This window comes from Lampetra fluviatilis, chromosome 6 (assembly GCF_964198595.1).
Source record: "Lampetra fluviatilis chromosome 6, kcLamFluv1.1, whole genome shotgun sequence".
In the NCBI taxonomy this organism is placed as follows: domain Eukaryota; kingdom Metazoa; phylum Chordata; class Hyperoartia; order Petromyzontiformes; family Petromyzontidae; genus Lampetra; species Lampetra fluviatilis.
The window spans coordinates 15,043,706-15,062,134 of NC_136280.1; the positions used below are offsets into that span (position 1 = coordinate 15,043,706).

At 49.6% G+C, this 18,429-nt stretch overlaps 1 protein-coding gene across 1 annotated transcript in view; it reads right to left on the reverse strand.

Moving 5' to 3' along the window:
- Positions 1–708: 708 nt before the first annotated feature.
- The window catches only part of LOC144933197 (transforming growth factor beta receptor type 3-like), a 76,755-nt gene continuing 59,034 nt past the window's right edge, over positions 709–18,429 (reverse strand). Inside the window, exons 5-19 of the mRNA XM_078857832.1 lie at positions 17,777–17,942; positions 17,051–17,240; positions 16,125–16,272; positions 14,761–14,941; positions 12,600–12,686; positions 11,726–12,084; positions 10,058–10,207; positions 8,970–9,038; positions 8,628–8,819; positions 6,718–6,843; positions 5,364–5,439; positions 3,709–3,824; positions 3,040–3,142; positions 2,567–2,680; positions 709–1,173 (exon numbers count right to left, since the gene is read on the reverse strand). Coding sequence (XP_078713958.1) covers positions 1,004–1,173; positions 2,567–2,680; positions 3,040–3,142; positions 3,709–3,824; positions 5,364–5,439; positions 6,718–6,843; positions 8,628–8,819; positions 8,970–9,038; positions 10,058–10,207; positions 11,726–12,084; positions 12,600–12,686; positions 14,761–14,941; positions 16,125–16,272; positions 17,051–17,240; positions 17,777–17,942 — 2,247 coding nt within the window. The 3' untranslated portion in view covers positions 709–1,003. The remainder of the gene's footprint in view (positions 1,174–2,566; positions 2,681–3,039; positions 3,143–3,708; positions 3,825–5,363; positions 5,440–6,717; positions 6,844–8,627; positions 8,820–8,969; positions 9,039–10,057; positions 10,208–11,725; positions 12,085–12,599; positions 12,687–14,760; positions 14,942–16,124; positions 16,273–17,050; positions 17,241–17,776; positions 17,943–18,429) is intronic.

The following is an 18,429-nucleotide window of genomic DNA, read 5'->3' on the forward strand; positions in this document are numbered from 1 at the left end:
GAAACTACCATTGCTGTAATGGCAGACAAGTGCTCCAGACGGCCGCGAGAGAATGGGACCAAGAAGAGAGGTTGGTGCTTTCACTCATGGGGGCCCACTACCCTCGTTGCGTCTCTGCAGACTAAGAGGACTGGTCCCCGCCATCAAGGCTGCCGTATGGGGGGGACACTAGAAGGTTTTTTTCAGGCCGGGGAAAGAAAGAAAAAAAAACCTTCCCCACCTGCCACCCCCTTCTCTACGGCCCTCCCGAGGCTGTACGTGAACCCATCAGTTCACGCCAACGCCATAACCCCCCAAAGCTTCAGCAAAATCCGAACCACTCTGCTGGCGATTTGATGGCACCACCAGCTTCTCACAACGGCCATCACATCGACGATGTTGATCGGGCGGCGATGACGATGATGATGCTGACGATGATTAACATGGAAACGGCAACTGGATTCACATCTCATTAAAAATCCTGAAACGAATTTGAATTGAAATCGGCTTTGCGACAGAACTGACCGGTAGAGCCCCTGGTGAAGCACAATCATCTCACTGGGGTTGGCTGCACTGGGCATCGACCGGCTACGTGTTCCTGGAGCTGGGCCTGCCCTCACCCCGCCTCCCCCTCCCCCCAACTCAAATCTCAACCTCAATTAGCCAGCATTGTATTTCGGTTGTTCTGCGTGATCCAACTCCAGGACTGGTTCGCCAGATAAATGCCCGCCCTCCCTCCCCCACCACTGCTGCTCGGGTTGCCACCTATCCTGGTTCTCTCAGGATCGTCCATCCTCGTGTCGAGGTAGCCATCCTGGGAAATTTGTAAACATCCCGTTCTTGGCAGTCTGCGTAATAACACGCCGCTCGAAGGCAACACGATCACGTGTATAGTTATTCCCCTCTTGCGGTATTTCTTCCCACGTTTTTTTTTAAGAATATTACATGCACGTATTTTTTTAATCGAGGAGGCGGCCACCCTGGCAGGCTTTCCGCCCAGCCCCCCCCTGGGGGGCCGGCGCCTCTACTTGTCGCTGTCGGCACAGCTGCTCAGGCTCTGCGTGGTGGTGCTGTTTTCCGAGCCGGGGAGCGGGTCCGAGTCGCGCGCCGCGTCTCCCCCGGGGAGCAGGGCGGGCGCCGCCTCCGGGGTGGTCGTGACGGACGCGGCGGCGGGGCCGGCGCGCGTCGCGATGGCTGGAGACGGGGTGGTGGTGGGGGGAGGGGGGGGGGAGACGCGGTACGGAGGGAGGCATGGGCAGAGAGAGAAGGGGGTGGGGGTGGGGGGGTAGGCTCGGCGAACGTGGTCGGGGGGGGGGGCTCCGCGTCGACGTCTGGGAGCCGTGCTGGCGACGCGCGACACGACCGGCTAACGCGCTCGGGTCGTCGACCCAGATGGGCCAGCAGAGTGGCAAGGGGAGAGAGAAAGAAAGGTTAGCACCGTTGGCTACGTACGGTGCAAAAGAAATCCAACGTACCCACAAACTAAACTACATATTTTTTATTTGACCAGGTAAAACCCCGCTGAGCTATGTAGCTCTTTTTATGAAGCGACCTGGCCACAAATGATAGCTCAACGAAGCGGCTTATCGTGCGGAAATTTTAAGCAGCCAAATACTCTAAACGCTTGGTGTTGATTCAAAATGTGGAGGGAAAAACCGGAGGATCTGGAGAAAAATCCACACGGCCACAGGGAAAGCGAGACACAAACTCCAAATATACAGCAGGTATCGTCAGGGTCGGGATCAAAACCCACAAACGACTTCCTGTATACCAGTCGAGATAGTTAACATCTAACCAACGTAGCACATTTCTAGATACATAAAGAGGCAGGCCGCTGCGGAACACGAGGAGATGGCTGTGGTGAGCACCAGGGTGGGAGACCAAGAGGCAGGGTCCTCGGAAAGTATGGTGGACGTATGTTGAACTTGTTTTGCACCGTACATAGCTAACCGTGATAAATCAGACGTGCGGGGAAGGAGGATATGAAGGATTGTGGAGTGGACATAGAGATGATGGCCCAGGCCAAGAATGAGTGGAGAGAGAGGATCAGGAAGCCATATCCACAAAGAAGTGGGTTAAAATTCCAGGAAGAAAATAGGAGGCTTAAGTTGTTTTATTATAGGGAAGACAGCTCTGAGATCTCGAGCCTGGTGGCGCTGTGGTGGTTGGACCTTTCCACTCACAATTGAAAGGTTAAAATTTCCAGTCAATGATCGACTTGACCCATCATCATGGTCAGCACCTTTCTATGATCAGCAAAATAAGTAGCACTTTGTGGGAAGTCAGCTGTCCCTCTGAAAGACAGGCAAATCGTAATGCCATGGAGGATGTGGAATTCCCAACACTGACAGGGCTACGAAGAGATAACAGCACCGCTCAATGCCCTTTTGAGCGGCAGGGGAAAACAGTTTGGTTCGGACCACCGGGGAGATAAGGGTGGTTTACACGTGACCGACACTGGCCAACACTTTCCTCTTGCGTGCCCGTGCCAGCCCCAATTAGGCACTCGCCAGCAAGGAAGTGACAACCGGCGGCTCCGCGTCTCTTGTCTATGCGCGTGTCCACGAGCAGGCGTGTGCTTTTCTACCTAAAGAGCCAGTCCGGCTGTGGATGAGCCAGAGCGCAGCGGTGAGGAGAGCGCCGATGAGGAATGCGCCAAACGCCACTCCTAGCACCGACGGCGTGTCGACGCCACGCAGAGCTGCACCGCAGAGAGAGACGCACGTGGTTAGCCGGGCGTGTATGTAGAACTTCTTTCACACCATACAGTCAACAGTGCTGAACGGAGGTGTGGGGGAAGGACAAACGGAACGCTACTAGCAGTTCTAATGAAATTCTTTTCAATCTATATTTAAAGAAGTGCATAGCTCCAGTGGTTTCCTAATACAACGCAATCATCACACTCACATGCACCACCAAATACCCACACCGTCACGCTCACATCATCAGAACCCTGTGCGAACCCCGCACCTCCGATTAGCACGGTTGGCTACGTACGGTGTGAAAGAAGTTCAACATACATGCAAGCACCAAATACCCACACCAGTGCGGTTTGCTCACCGTTACTGCGCAGCTGTTCCTGGCTGGTGGTGGTTGCGATGACGTGTCGCAGGGTCGGACCGCGGAAGTTCATCATGCAGGGTCGTGCGGGCACGTCCGGGCACTGGGCATCACGGCACGGAAACAACAGCGGAAGGGGGAATGTCAACAATAATGTCATCAGCAACGGCAAAGGGCCCAAAAACAGCCATCAGACAACAACGTCAACAGGCCCAAGAACAACGTTAACAACAATAACATCAACGAGAACCTCAACAAGACCAGGAACAATGGCAACAACATTAACATCGTCAATACCAAAAAAGCGTCACCTCGACACTGTGGTCTATGGGTGGCCACATGGAGTGGCTTCCCACAGTACAAATACAACAGAAGTCCGTTTTTGCACACGAACCTAATTGCACGCATTAGGCGAGATCGCTTTGTAACCGAATCAAATCGTGTGCAAATGCGACGCTAACATTAAATTTGGGCCAATGAAGCGAATGAGATGGAATGAGACAGAACAAACAACCAACATGGTGGCACAATTAAAGAGAGACGAGAAAAAAGAACAATTCTTGACATCAAACCGCAATGCCCACCATGCACCTACTTCTCCGTGCCTCTCTGGATCACACGGAGGCACGGAGGGGGGGGGGACGAGGTGGAGGAAGGGGCGAGTCGTACCCGTATCTGTGGCAGCTCCTCCATCATGGACAAGCACACGGACACGTTGCAGTGCAGGTACTGGAGACGCGCGTCCGAGCGAGGGGACAGCGGGAACCGGAACCTCATACTCGCTTCTGCCATCGCAGACAGAAAGACAAGGACAACCCCCTCCTCCATGAAGCCCACACAGGCCGTTCACGAGTCACGTACGAGGGGCCGGTACGACGCACGAGGCGGGCATTTTGTGGTGTGGTTAGCACCGCCGATGCCTGGCCACCAAAAGTCTCGCTGGTGCCGATGTTTTACACGCTGCACCAGGTAGTAATTTTATTCTTTAGGGAGAGGCACAGAAAAGCTCTTGTTCAGAGGTGACATGGCCACACGATAAGCTCATCGAAGTGGCTTATAATCATATTGAAATTTACCAAAGCCGAATAAAAGCTACAACTAATGTTTCTAAATGTGGAAGGCAAAACCAAAAGGAACCACTGCGGGGAGAGAGAACACGTGAATATTAATATGTACAACAGGGTCGGGATTGAACCCACGACCTCCTGCGTACCAAGTGAGGGCGATAGCATCTTCTCGCAACCGTGGTGCCCCAGTAAACTCGATGAAGCCCAGGACCAGTTTCAAATAATTTGCCGCTGATGTGGGCCAGGGCCGAGAACTCAGGCTCGTAGTATGGTGCACGCCAACCACCTCGCTTCCACAATTCACTTCCACCGAGGAAATCGGTACCAATCAGGGTTTGTCCCCTCAGGCGATATGGCCAAGGGGGGAACATCTGGGTCAGGCCAGATGTGTTTTTCGCCGACTACGAATACAATTTCCATTTGATTTATGAAACGACTGAATGTCGTTTCATAAATTGGCGTCTCAAGATGTGTAAATGATGGGCTTTTTACGTGATTAATGAGGCAGGAAGAATTTTTGGGGGGAAATGGGGGCAAATTTTTCTCCATGCTGGAAAGAAACAACGGAGCACATTCATCATCACTGTCATCTCAGCCACGATCCATCCCCTACGGCTGGATGAAAATATTCACATTATCTGTAGATACAACTGAAAGATCACGGCTGCTGTGATGATAATGATGATATCAAATGAATTACCTCAAGGCTAATGGAACCAGCGATACAACAAACAAAGGCATATGAAACAGGAAATATGACAAACGAGACATAACACGAGATTTTATTTTAGATAAAATGTTTTACTTCAGAACCCTGTAAAGTGATAATGAATCCAATCGTAGAGGAGCTGGAGGGGAAGAGTTTTGACGGTGCCGAACCACCACCCTCCCCTGCCACAGTGTGTCCACACGGCCCGCTATAAGCCCCCAGCACTAACAGACCGGGCCCAGTTAATGTGGAATGTCGGGCCAACGTTGGGCCAATGGTTCCAACGAGGTGCCAACGTTGGTACATTTTACCGAGTGGGCCCCATTTGACCAAATTGCATTGACCAGTGCGGGTGATGTATGTTAAAAAGATGCCCGTAACTGACACGGCGCGTGGAGACCTCTATCCAGCAGTCGATTGAGAATGGGCTGTACATATACTTGCATTACCGGACCACTCCCCCCCCATCCCCACCTCAACATTTCGTCTCACGACGCATGTGGTGGGACAAACATTTCGGGTGAACCTGAGCTACCATAGGAACGTACCTTCACCGGCCGGGGCGACCCTCAGAAGCTCCACGTGTGGGTTCACAGGACAGAAGTTGGCAATCAGCGAGTCGGCCTGGGCAACAAAGAGGCAGTGGCGGCGCGGTTACACGAAAGACAAGCTCGTTTTGTGGAGTAAAGAGAAAAAAAACTCAACGTGCAGTATGAAAAATAAGTATAGGTTTTACCCTTTCCGGCAATAAAACAGGCAAAGGGTAAAACATTCTTATTTTTAATACTTTGATACTGGCAAAAAGGACCTATGATAAATGTACAGTGTTACGCGTGTAAAGTGGGTGTACAGGTAACAAACAAAACACCCAATAGTCACTGTCATCACCACTGCCTTAGAAGAGGATAGATTAACCCTTTCCCATTCGGAGATATCTGGAAGTTGTAGGGTGGTTGTGGGGGTCCCGTTCACTGCTGAATCTCGGAATGCGCAAGCGGTTCGGCGTTAATTTTATTTAGAGGCGTAGCGCTGTTGTTTTTAAAGACATTGTTGCTCACTGCAGCAATGACCACTGCACTCTACGACAACTGGCACCAAATTATGCCACACGCCTTCCCGCGTGGCCTTGTGGGAGTCTCGGTACTGATAAAGTTATTTTTATTTAGTTTTCTTCTGGTTCCGTTTTGACGACGTACACATACAAATTACACGAACGTCATCGGAACGGAATCGGAAGAAAAACTGATGACGTACATGTACAGCATTGGAATGGGATAGGGTTGAGCAGGTCGACATTTCAGGCAATGAATGACGCCAAAGTCAGGAATCGAAACCAGGCCCCTTCTTGCTGTGACGCCCCATGCCCCATTCCAGATTGTTTAATCCCTTTGCAGCCAAACCATTTGTTTTATTCTCAAAGCTGTGATTTAGCCAAATTATGATTTTGTTTTAAAAAATTGTTATTTCGTGCAATAATTAGTGACAGAGCTGATACCAGAGATCTGCTAGAGTTGAAGATCCGGTTTCATCACAAGTGGCCGAATTCAAATCCAGGATTTCAGTTTTGCCTTTTTCTTCTTGTCGTATGGCTGCTGATGTAGATGCAGAGCAACAACTACAATTTCACATTTAGGCGGTCAAGCCGGGCAACCACGTCAGGGGCAGAGGAGGGTATCGCCGTGATGGCAACAAAACTGACACCTTTTTTACAAGGAGTCATGTTTGCATAGACCACAATACCTGCAGTCGTAATGCAAACACAAAACACAACTCTGATGGTGCACTGTCCTTGAAATTGATTGGTCCACACCCGAGACAGCATTTCTTAGAGCCCAGTCTCACATGGTGTTGGACCTTTTGGCGTCGGCCACCTCTGTAGTCCAGTAACCTCTCGTCACGCACCTCTGGGGGTAGCTGTGCAGGTTCCTCAGATTCTGATGAAGCTGGTGACCCCACGGTAGGTTTTCGGGAATCCGAGACGAAGCACGCTTGCGCGAAAATCTGCGCTCCCGGAATCTGCGCGGAAATCTGCGGAGCCAAAACCCGAAGACGGCAAAAGCTAAGATCGACAATTCAACGTGTTTTTTTGCGGAGGGGCTTATACCACACATCGGAGTTTAAACCGGAGTAATAATTAATCCAACATGGTAAGGATTCCTGAACGTTGCATTGGCGGAAGCCACATTTTGCCGATTTTTTCATAGGAAAGGGGTGGCAGAACTGTCAGGTTCATGTCAAATATCATTGCAGTGCGCCTTTTTCCACCCAACACAGGAGGGAAACTCGAGTAGCGTTGGGAAGGTTCCTGCAGATTCATCGCCCCTGCGCGTCAACCCACAAGTGTCATAAACCGCCCACGCGTGAATAAATTAGATTGTTGAACTATTCAATCAATACAAAAAGTCCTTTACCTTCCAACCGCCCCCCCCCCCAACACATGGGTCAAACGAGAGTGTTTTATATTTCACCCTGGCACAGCGTTGAGATTTCGCCTAATGGAATGATGACAGCCACATGGGTTCTGGTAACGTTGACCTCATTTCTCCTCCAACCAGGATAAACGTTTTTTGTTATCGTGCATCTTGTTTAACACAACACGTCTCAGGGCAGGCGTGGGGGCACAGCTGCGAGTGGCTTTTCACCAGAATTAACCAATTCCTGTCTGTGGGCTTGACGGCAGCATTGACGCTCAGGGAGGCCAAATGCCAAAGTCGAGGTCTGCTCGCCACTTACGAGAGAGGGCTCCAGGAGAGAGTTTGTGTAGTTTTGCTTCGTTGAAGGGCGGCCCAGACTGCAGGTGATATTTACGATATGGTCTCTCCTGCCCTCTACCAAACCTAAGAAAAGGGGAACTTATTCTCCGTTTCCACAAGATTTTATTTAATTTAAAAAATAATCATCTTCCTTCCGTCCTCTCACCCGGATCCCAGATGGCATTCCTAGTCCTGTGCTGCCTTTAAATTGCAAACTGTCACGTGGTCTACAATTCAGGTCGATTGGCAACAAACCGCACTCCTGAGATGTGTCTGTAATCTCCGAATACGTGAAGGAGATGTGCGCATCAGCCTGTTGATGTTCTGATGATGTTGCTGGTTATATGCACGTCTTATTTGAGGATAAAATTACTGGTGCAGATCAGAAACACCATCGGAGCCCTTTAAAAGTATTTACATTTAAAAAAAGAATCCACTGACAATGTAAAACAGACCAAGGGAGCTTGCTTATTACATGCAAATGTATAGGAAGATTCCGCATTGAGCCACACAGGGTGTTGGAGAGAGTTCCTTCAGTGAGCACCTATCACGTTTGACGGGGCGCAACGTGTGGTGTGGCCAGCATCATGCCTGGAGGCCCTCAAGTGGTGCTTGTGCTGAGATTTACACAAAACAGCAGGTATTCATTTAAAGGCTGAGCCAACCTAGGAGATGCCCATAATAATTTCTGATATAATTTTGCCACTCATCTTAGCGCCGGATGTGAAATGGAACTCGGCGCACTAACTGGCATACTACCGCTCCCCACAGCACAGACACACACAAACACACAGCACACGTAAAGCACAAACACACTAAACAGATTCCTATCTTATTTCAACTTGTATAGCGCCTTGACCAAGGCAATGAACAAAGAATTAGCTATTTGTACAGCAGAATTAGCGTGATGAAATGAGATGAGTTAATGCCGAGGAAGATAGTAAATTAATTTGATGATGTGCGAAATAAACAATCGTGAAAGTGACGGTGAGTGGTGAACGACGAGCAAGCATGATGAATGCGGAGGGAAGTTGGGAAAAAGAAGAGATTGGCGCTCACCTTCACAAAAACATCGCTTCCCGTTTGCACCAAATCCGTAATGGGCTGCATGAACTCGGAGTCCTTGAACAGGTCAAACGAGTAGATCGAACGGTCCAAGAATTCAGGCTCCGTCTGTTCATTGATTCCCATGTGACCTAGAGCGCCGTGCGGGTTTGGTGGCGAATTTTTAAAAGGTAGGGGGCAGTTGAGCTGGAAAACACAAGGAGACACACACATCATCATCATCATCACCAACAACGATGACGACGACAACGACATGACCATCACTGCTGTCGCCATGATCATAAAGCGGCGAATTCAATGATGCACCGGAGAAGCGATCGATTTTGATCGTCTTACGTTGACGGTTCGCAGGATTCCTTCGCCCTCAAACTCGGGCACGTCGCCCGGATTAATCCTGATTTGGATCTGCGCAAAAAAAAACATCCACACACATGGGATACAACCGACGATTAATTAAACTGTACGCTAAACGCACGACAAAAAAAGACTCGATCGGCCGTTCACCCACGCACACCACGGAGGGCAAGCGCTGCTCATAAGCACACCCGGTCGTTATGCGCAAGCGTCGGGATGGACACTGAACGCCGCCGACCGCCTCTGCCTGGCTGGCAAGTTCTGAAGCTTGCAAGCCACTATTTGACCTTTCGGATCTCGCCGGCAAATGGGGCCCAGTTGCGCGGGTTTTTTGTGCCGATGCGGGGGCCTCCGTTCCTGACGTGTTGATGGAGTGCTCTGATCAATAACATCTGTACAGACCAACTGTTTTATTAAGAAGCCTGGCTTCTGCTGATAAAACTCATAGGATGAAAAGGTTTACTCAACTACAGTTATTTAACACGAGTCTGGAAGGCCCAGTATCTGAAGGACATTTTTATTTTTACAGGAGAACACAGAATGGAGGGTCGACGCACGAGTTTTGTTTTCCTATTGGGGTAGCAGCCATGAGGGGTCGCCAGGAGTCACGCGAGCTCACCACATACGAGTTGCACAAATAAACAACGATCGACGATGACGTGCACAGCGATGCATCACGAGCGCGAGGCTTGAGTGTGGACAGTGGCACCACGGCTCTCGAGGGTGCAGACGGTGCAATTTGCACCGGGGCCAACGGGGCTGGAGCAGCCCAGGCACCCGACTATGACGTCAATTGGACAGTGGTGGGTGAGCGGCATTTCATTTCTTGCCCCCAGGAGCCCCACGGAACACCATTCATCGGATTTTTTTTTTAATTTACGATGGCAGATCGGAAACACGCAACACTGGCTTCCGTCGACTACAACGATCCCCATACATAAATACCGTTCCGAGCGCGAAGGCTTCGGGGGAAGTTGGCAGCCTTCAGCGGGCCCTCCGTGCCATCTGCAACAACGGCCACCGGGACCCCCCCCCACACCCCGCGGATTCTGTCTCGGCGCGGCGGGCACCTGGTTGGAGTAGGAGATGAGGCCGTCCATGAGGGTGAAGTTGGAGCTACAGTTGTGGTAGTCGGTGTGCAGCACGAAGTGCGTCTCATTCTCCATCGCCACGCACCGCTCGTCCAGCAGCGTCAGGCGCAGCGGAGTGCCACCCACCAGCTGCACAAGCAGTAGTCGGCACGGCAACGCGCAGACATGGTCAGCTGCGATTGCGCGCGTAGCGTCGAGGTGACGCGACGGTGCGAGGACCGGCGCTAAACGCGATTGGTCAGCGAACAGTGGGCGAAAATCAACGCGCGTGCAACGACGACGACTTTGACTAATGACACCAAGCGCGAGTGACTGCGATGGGACGAAACCAACGAGTCTGAATGAAGACGCAGACCGAGGCGATTTACTCAATTATTGGAGACCACGGTGCAACCAAGGAAGGGCAACACACAATTGGCTATCTGCGTGTGCGTAGGTATATAAAAAGATCGCCTGACTTGATAATAATGGCATGGGTTGGAGGGGGGGTGGATATTTGCTCGCCCCTTATACCACCATCCATTAGGTAAGAGTGTATTTGACAGAATTTTTAACTGCTTTAGGTCGACGAGACCAAGAGAACGATGAAATGAAATCCCCAAACTAAGACTTGACAAAAAAAAACTCCAGGTTGCAGTCAATTCGACCTCAGACTACGACTGTAATAAAACACTCCCAGCTAAGTTTGACACTGGCCCTGCCTGTAAACACTGTCCACCTGGGTCGCCTCACCCCTCCACGTGCTCTCCACTCCAGCTCTCCTACTAACTAACACCCTCCCCAGTCAGCCCCCACCTCGGTGCCAAGTGGCTCCTTCTCTGCTGTTCCTGCTCTCCCCCCCATAGTCTGGCATTTCCTTTCTCCGGCCGTCCACAATGGCCTCCCCCCATTTCAAGTCCGCGCTGAACGATTTCGCTTCTTCCGCTCTCCACTTGCGACTTCCTTCACAACTTGTCTCTGTTGGTTCATTGCCGTGGCCCGTTCTCCCTTAGACCCCTCGCCCCCCCCCCTCGCCCCCCCCACTCCACGTGTTTCTTCCGTCACACAGGATCCTGGGATGCGCTCTCATAGTAGATTGAGATAATTTGGCTGCCTATACATTTCCACGCGATAAGCCATTCATTGAGATATCATTTGTGGCCTGAAAAAAAGTGATTAGCTCAGAGAGCTTAATCTGCTAAAATAAAAAAAAATTGGTTTTAGTTTATTGGTTTATATTTTGTGATTTTCTTACCTTGCCTATACTTTAAACTCCTATTGTTGTTTTGTATTATTTATTGTTGTAACTTACTGACCCACCCCTACTGGACATCCGTGAAAAAGATATTTATAGGTCATCAGATACCTCCAGCATCAAGATTATGATGTGGATTGTGTTTATCCGTATTATATAAGACATACATTTTCATAATTGAGATGTTAATTTTCACGATGATGATGACGACGGCTGTGTTGACGATGATGCCGTTGACAGTGATGCTGCATATACCGACATTTGTGATGTTTGCGTAGAGATTGAAGACAATGTTACCGTTGTGCTACAAGGACGACGACTATCGATCGATGATGATAATTACGACGACGTCAACGATGACGACGATTTTAATATCGGCGATGTCGACCTATCGTGCGCGAGCAAGCACTCACAATGGACGCTTCCTTCCACACGCTCACGGTCATCTTCGTCTCCAGGCAGCGCAAGGTCACGCCCATCTCCACCTCCTTCTCCAGCACCACGTCCCCGTGGCTGTCGTGCTTCATGCCCAGGCCCGGCGGACGGTTGTGAGGGTTTGCCGAGTCAGAGTCGTCTCTCTCCGACGGGTTCACCGGCCACGGAATATCTTGCCCCAAGCGGAACGGGGAGAACATTTTCTCATCCAACGGATAGATCTCCTTGCCGTGCTGGGACGGAAACAGCCTGACGTCTCCCAGATCAGGGAAGGCGTGGGCGGGGATGTTTATTTGAAGTCCTTCTCCATCGGGGCTCTGGGTGTGGTCATCGAGGTCTGGAAAAAGAAGACGTAGGATTTGCCATGAGATATCTGACCGAGAAGGCCCAACAACTAGGGGTGTGAACATCGGCAGCAGGGAATCAAAGGCAGCCATCCACCCCCTTGTGTGCTGCGACGGCCTTTGTAGATGCTCGCGAACAGCACTTGGTCCATATGTGGGATATTATTTGTCTTCGTTTCATGGGGAGCGGTAGCACAGTGGTTCGCGCACTGCGCTAGGAACACGGCGACCCGAATTGGATTCCTGCACATGGTCAACATCGGTGATGGATATCTAAACTGGTTGTGGGCCTCTCCTAGGCCGACTCGGTATCTGGTGTTGTATGTAAACATCAGCACTGGGAAGACCAAGGTGGCCAGGTGTGGTGCTGGCCACACCACCCCCTCATGTGCCATGCGGACCTGAATCGATCCTCGCGAACAGCTCTTGCCCACAACACTGTCAAAGTCTACATGGGGGATCTTTGTCTTTGTGCATGCATGTGGTACGTCTGTGTGTGCAAGCATACCAGGTGAGGGTGGAGGGTTTCTGTTAAATCCCTTTTGAGGTTGGAACTTGAGGAGAGGCACTCTGTCAACCTGCACATCTGCCGATTCTGAAAACAAAATCACACACAGATAGAAAACAACGGACAGATGCAATCTTACACACACACACAGACAAATACACATGCACAATCTCACCAAGCCGGCAAGGCTGAGGCCCTGGGTTCGAATCCAGGTCTCAGCCACCTGTTATTATACCAGGTGCTAAAGGTGTAGCGAGTTCATGGTCTCGGGTCACGAATTACTTCACGGAACAAAAACTACCACATCAATTCTAGTCAGGACAATTTGTCGATTGAGTTTAACCAATCGACTGAAAGTTATAAAATCGATGACTTTGGGCCAACTTTAAAAATAGCAACTACCCCATCATCCTGCCCCTTGAAGGCAGGAAACCCCCCCCACCCACCCCTCGTCTGCAAGCCACATCCAGCGTGACGTGGCCAATGGTGTCGATGACATCACCAAGACCCCCCCCCCCCCCAACTATTTCCGGGTTATCGAACCGATAATTAATCCGTAGAGTCAGCGATCACTGGGATGACCGAATTACCCAGCTCTAATTACTCAGTTAAAACAATTTGTTTTTACCATTTAAGGCCCACTGAGATAAACAACTCTTTTTCAGAAGTGACCTGGCCACAAATGATTGTTCAACAAAGTGGCTTATTTGGAAATTTATGGCAGCCTAAATACTATAAACGCATGATGTTGATTCTAAATGTAGTGGGGAAAAACTGGAGGACCTGGAGAAATATCCATGTGACCACAAGGAGAACATGCAAACTCCAAATATACAGGTGTCAGGGTCGGGATCGAACCAACGACCTCCTGTACAAGAGGCGAGGTAGTTAACATCTCCCCACCGCGGAACAATTTAGCTTGTCACTATATTCCACAAATTCCATCTCCAACGGCTAAACCACTGCAATTTGATAACCGTGCAATACACACACGCGCATTGCAGGGCATAAGTGGTGTGCCCCCCAGTGTTGAAATTAGGCATGTTGAATTAAGGGGACTTCAGGAGTAGTTCTGCAAAGCCAACTTCATGGGCCTTCTCTACCAAAATGTCATCCTGCTCACCATGTAAATTCTGAAAAGATATCTCACAACGCTGATAGCACAATTGCTCACAATTGTCTCCCCGCGCCACCCCTCAAAATATTTTTAATCTATAATCGTAACATAAATATTGCATCTGTTACAGGTTCACATGAGAGGCGAATCATAAAGTTTGTGGCCTGACAGAAGGAAGAATAGTACAAGAAAAAAGGGAAAATGTTCAGTTAAAATTAGTTAATTGTGCTACTCTGGATTTATTAGCACTCGAAATGCATTGCTACAGAAGGATACTGCATTTAAGCTGGACACAAAAAGTGACCAACGTAGAAGAAAAGGGTTGCGGATAGAAGAAGACAGCCTGATGATGCAGGCAGTGATGAGGAAACTGGCACTATTTGGGACCCATATGTAGGATGGCCAACAGGAAAATAAAAAGTGTCTACTTTGGAAAAATTGAAGGAACCAGAAAGAGAGGAAGACCTAACAGAGAATGGCTTCTTGATGACGACATAACAGATTGGTGCCACAAAGATGTGGCACTACTTGAGCATAGTGGTACAAGACAGAGGAAAGTGGAAACATAACGACACGTGCAGTGGACACATATGGGCTATTTGTCCATCGGTTGTGATGATTTCACAACAATAGAATAATGGTCATGTTCTACATGCATTGTGTAGCAAGGTGGTGGACTCTCATGCCATCGCTCGGAGCAAGAAGGGCCTAACTTCGAGCGCCTTGCTGTGTGGAGTTTGTATATACCCCCCCCGCCAATCTGTTCTGCATGGGTTTCCTCAGTCTTCGGGGTTTCTCCCGTAGCTATTAAAAACTGCACACAGTGTAACTGGCATTTGCCAAAAAAAACCCCCAATGCAATTGACTCAATTCGGATTACACAGGGCAATATCGCCACCCCTACTGCAAAACATTGGCAGGACCCTCTTTGAGACGAACAAAAATAGTCTTGAGACTCAAGCGAGGCTTTCCTGGGTAAACAAGCACAATAGTAACACTAATAATACATCCGTCAGTACAGCCAGCACAGCTCACGTGGGGTACCGAGGTCTGCAGGGATGGTCAGGCGGATGTGGTTGGCCTGAGCGACCAACGTGTAGGTTGCCACGGGCGACAGGCCCCGCCTCTGAGCCCAGCCAATGAGGTCGCGGTTGGGGCCCATGAGCTCCTCTCCTTGTATACGCTGCACCGTCATTAGCTGCTTGTGGGTGACGCGGCCAGACGTCTGGAAAAATGAGAAGTGGCGTTTGGGTCGAGGCAAATGGAATTCAAAGCAGTGCGACGCTCACCTGTGTGTGTGTGTTTGTTGGTGCGGGAGTTTAGTGGTTAGCGCAATGCACTTCGAACCAGGCGACCCGAGTTCAATTCCTGTTTACGACCAAAAATAGTGAAGAATGATCGACTTAGTCCTAGGCCTCCCATAGTTGGACTAGGCCTTAAATGGTGCTATGCTTAGAAACATCAGCACTGGTAAAACAACATGCGGCCAGGAATGGTGCTAGCCATCCACCTCCTCATGTGCCATACCGGCCTTCATTGGGTACTCGCGGACAGCACTTATACCCCAACATAGCTGATATACAAATGTGTCTATGTATTCGGCATTTATATATGGTCTCCGATAAAACTTTTTTAAAATCTCATTTTACATTAACGTTGTATTTTTTCCATTGGCTTTCATCTCATGTCCAGTTTCATTTGCCACATTCGCCTAAATGTAATAGGGGCATGTAACGTGCCTGTAATTCGTATAAGCCCTGGAGAGGAATTTTTACACGCTCAATTCGATTCATCTATCGTGCGCGTGAGAGTTGATTTTATCAACAAATGGGTGCAATTAACAAAAACAGCTCAACACATTCATACATAACACTGCAGCCTTAAAAAGAAAAAAATAGATAATAGGAAAGATGTGGAGCAATGGTACTTCTTCATCATCATCATCACGATCCATGGGCAGATAGCCCATAGGTGTAAATTACAAACTCTTTGGTTCTTTCGGTAAAGTCACGTAGGTATAAAATAAAATAAACCACGACGTTTTGGGCGCCGACTACTACTACGTGTTAAACTGACCGAAAGACATCCCAGGACAACTACCTCGAAAAGAGGATGATGTTAAAATCAAATCAACCTAAATGTTGACTTAAAGCTTTCGTCGTGATTTTTTATTTTATTATTTTTCTATCTACGTGACTTTACCGAAACACCCAAAGAGTACAAATCAACCTAGTTCATCACAGAATAACAGTGCAGTCTGTAACACCACCGGCTTTAAACGAGAAACAAGAGGACGATCCTGCGAAATCCAAGACAGGTGGCAACCCTCGAGATAACTGGAACGCGCGCACCTACGTGTGCGTGCACGTGTGTATGCGCGCATGCGTTCGTGCCCGTATGTCACGTACGCGTGCCGTGAGCAGAGGCAGGCCAGCCGCGCTGTGGATCACCCAGTTAACAGGCATCGGGCAGTAAAGCAGCAAGACGACCTCCCGCATCACCTGGCCCCCACGCGGCCCCACGTCCACCTCCACGTGCACGTCCGTCTGCAGGCTGCTGCACAGCAGGGAGCGACAGGAGGAGGAGAACGTCACGACAAACGGGATATGACGTGGGGGATCATCACGTGTCGTGGTCTGTGCGGCGCCTTTGCCACTGGTCGAGAGGAAAAAAACTTAAAAATGGCGAAATTCACTCGTGTTGATGATTAAACATCTCCTACTTCTTTGTCGTGAAAATGATCAGCGCCAGCTTTGTCCAAGGAGATGTGTTTCGGTTATATGGGTCAAGATGTGAATCTAGAACAAAGTGTCTCCTCACTACACCAGGCAATAGAGTGGGCACTCATTTCGGTGGACCTGTGGTTATCACAGTGCGTTAACCACAGCGCCACCACTCCTTCTTTGCTAGGTAAAGTTAGCATAACATAAATAACTGGTGTCATGTGGTCAACATTATTATGGTTGGACCATATTAATGCCAATTAGTGCTCGGCAGATGGGATGCAGCGGTGGCGAGATGTTATCTCCCTCGCCTGGTATGCAGGAGGTTGTAGATTCGATATTTGGAGTTGGCATTTCTAGCCGTGGTTGCGTGGATTTTTCTCCGGCTCCAATTTTTCCCTCCATTTTTAGAATCAACGTGCGTTTACAGTATCTGGCTGCTATAAATGTCCATGTAATAAGCCACTTCACTGAGCCATCATTTGTGGCCAGGTCACTTCTGAAAAATAGACGATAGCTCGGTGTGCCTTACCTGGTAAAATAAAAAGTTGAGTTTTTAGTTTTATTAGGGTTAAAAAGGGGATGTGGTGCGTGCTTTGCCACATCCTCACGTCAAACGACTGCTGCTTGGTGCTTCCACCTCCACAATGTGGACATCCTGGCCGGGGTGGAGGTCAGGTGCCGTGTGGGGCCTGGGCAACCTCTGACAGCCGCTGACCTCCTGCCTCTTCTCCAGCGAGACGAGGAAGCGCTGCGAGAGGAAGCCGTCCCGTGGCGAGCACGTGCCGAGCTGCGGGGGGTCTGCGAGGCAGAGAGCGCGCACACGCGGGAAGCAACCTACTTAAGCACGTGGGCTGGTGAAATGGAGAGCTACTCAATTTCTGGGAGGCTCAACCTAGACACATGGTTGGCTGGTAGCCCCTCCTCTCCATCAACCCCGCCCACTCGGTCGCTAGCCCCATTCGCGAAGTGAAGCAGCATCCTCCTCCCCCTGTCTGATGCTGGCCTCACCTCCTCTTGCGCATAGACCCCGCCCACTCCAATCAACCCTGACCAGGTAGCTCCACCCACTGCCCAAGTAGCTCCACCCACGAATGAGGTAGCTCCGCCCACTTTCCACATCTCCTCGTCCACTGCTCGGGCAGCCCTGCCCATTGCTCTCGGGCAGCCCTGCCCACAGTTTGCCCGCCGGCCTCATGAGTTGAATATGAACCATGGTATTTAGTAGCTTCTACATGGATATATTAAAAAAAAAAAACATGATAGGCAAACAAAGAGGGAAAAAAATTATAATTTTATATTTTTTTATGGGAGTGAGCTGCATAGGAGAACCTCACCCGCACTCAGCCGGATGTAGAAGTGGTTCGCCTGGTCGGCATGGCGATATGACGTGACTGCACCAAGATGTCTGACACTCCAGTCCAGCAAGGCCTTGCCCGAGCCGACAGGGCTGGGCTCAAACACGCGCACGCACGCCCCCTGCACATGCACGCTCTCCGAGGCCTGCGCAACAACACAAAGCGGGCATTTAATGTATGCGGACGGTCAAACATACAACAGCGTCTCAACGACGGTGCGCATGCTGGAAAGCCCATTTTGACCGAGAAACCAAGTAGGCATATTCGGCTAAATTAAACGAGCAATCGTAACAGCAATTTTAACACGCTCCTGACAATTGGATGTTCGGATCAGAACTCTTATTAAACAATGCCACGAACCTTTAATAACCTGGTACGTTTGTTCACGTAACAAATTTATTAATTGGCCGTGTTAGATGGAAGAGGGATTACGACATACTTTTTTTTACTTTACTTACGCATTCTGACCCAAAATGAATTACGAATCAATCATGACAGATATCTTAGTAAGTAAAACAATGCTCTTGCAGTAAATGTGCAAGGTTGGTCCAACGTTCCATATCTACCGTTCACAAATGTAGACATTTCAATGAAAAGAATGGACATCGAAAGCAACTCTTACTCTAATTTGT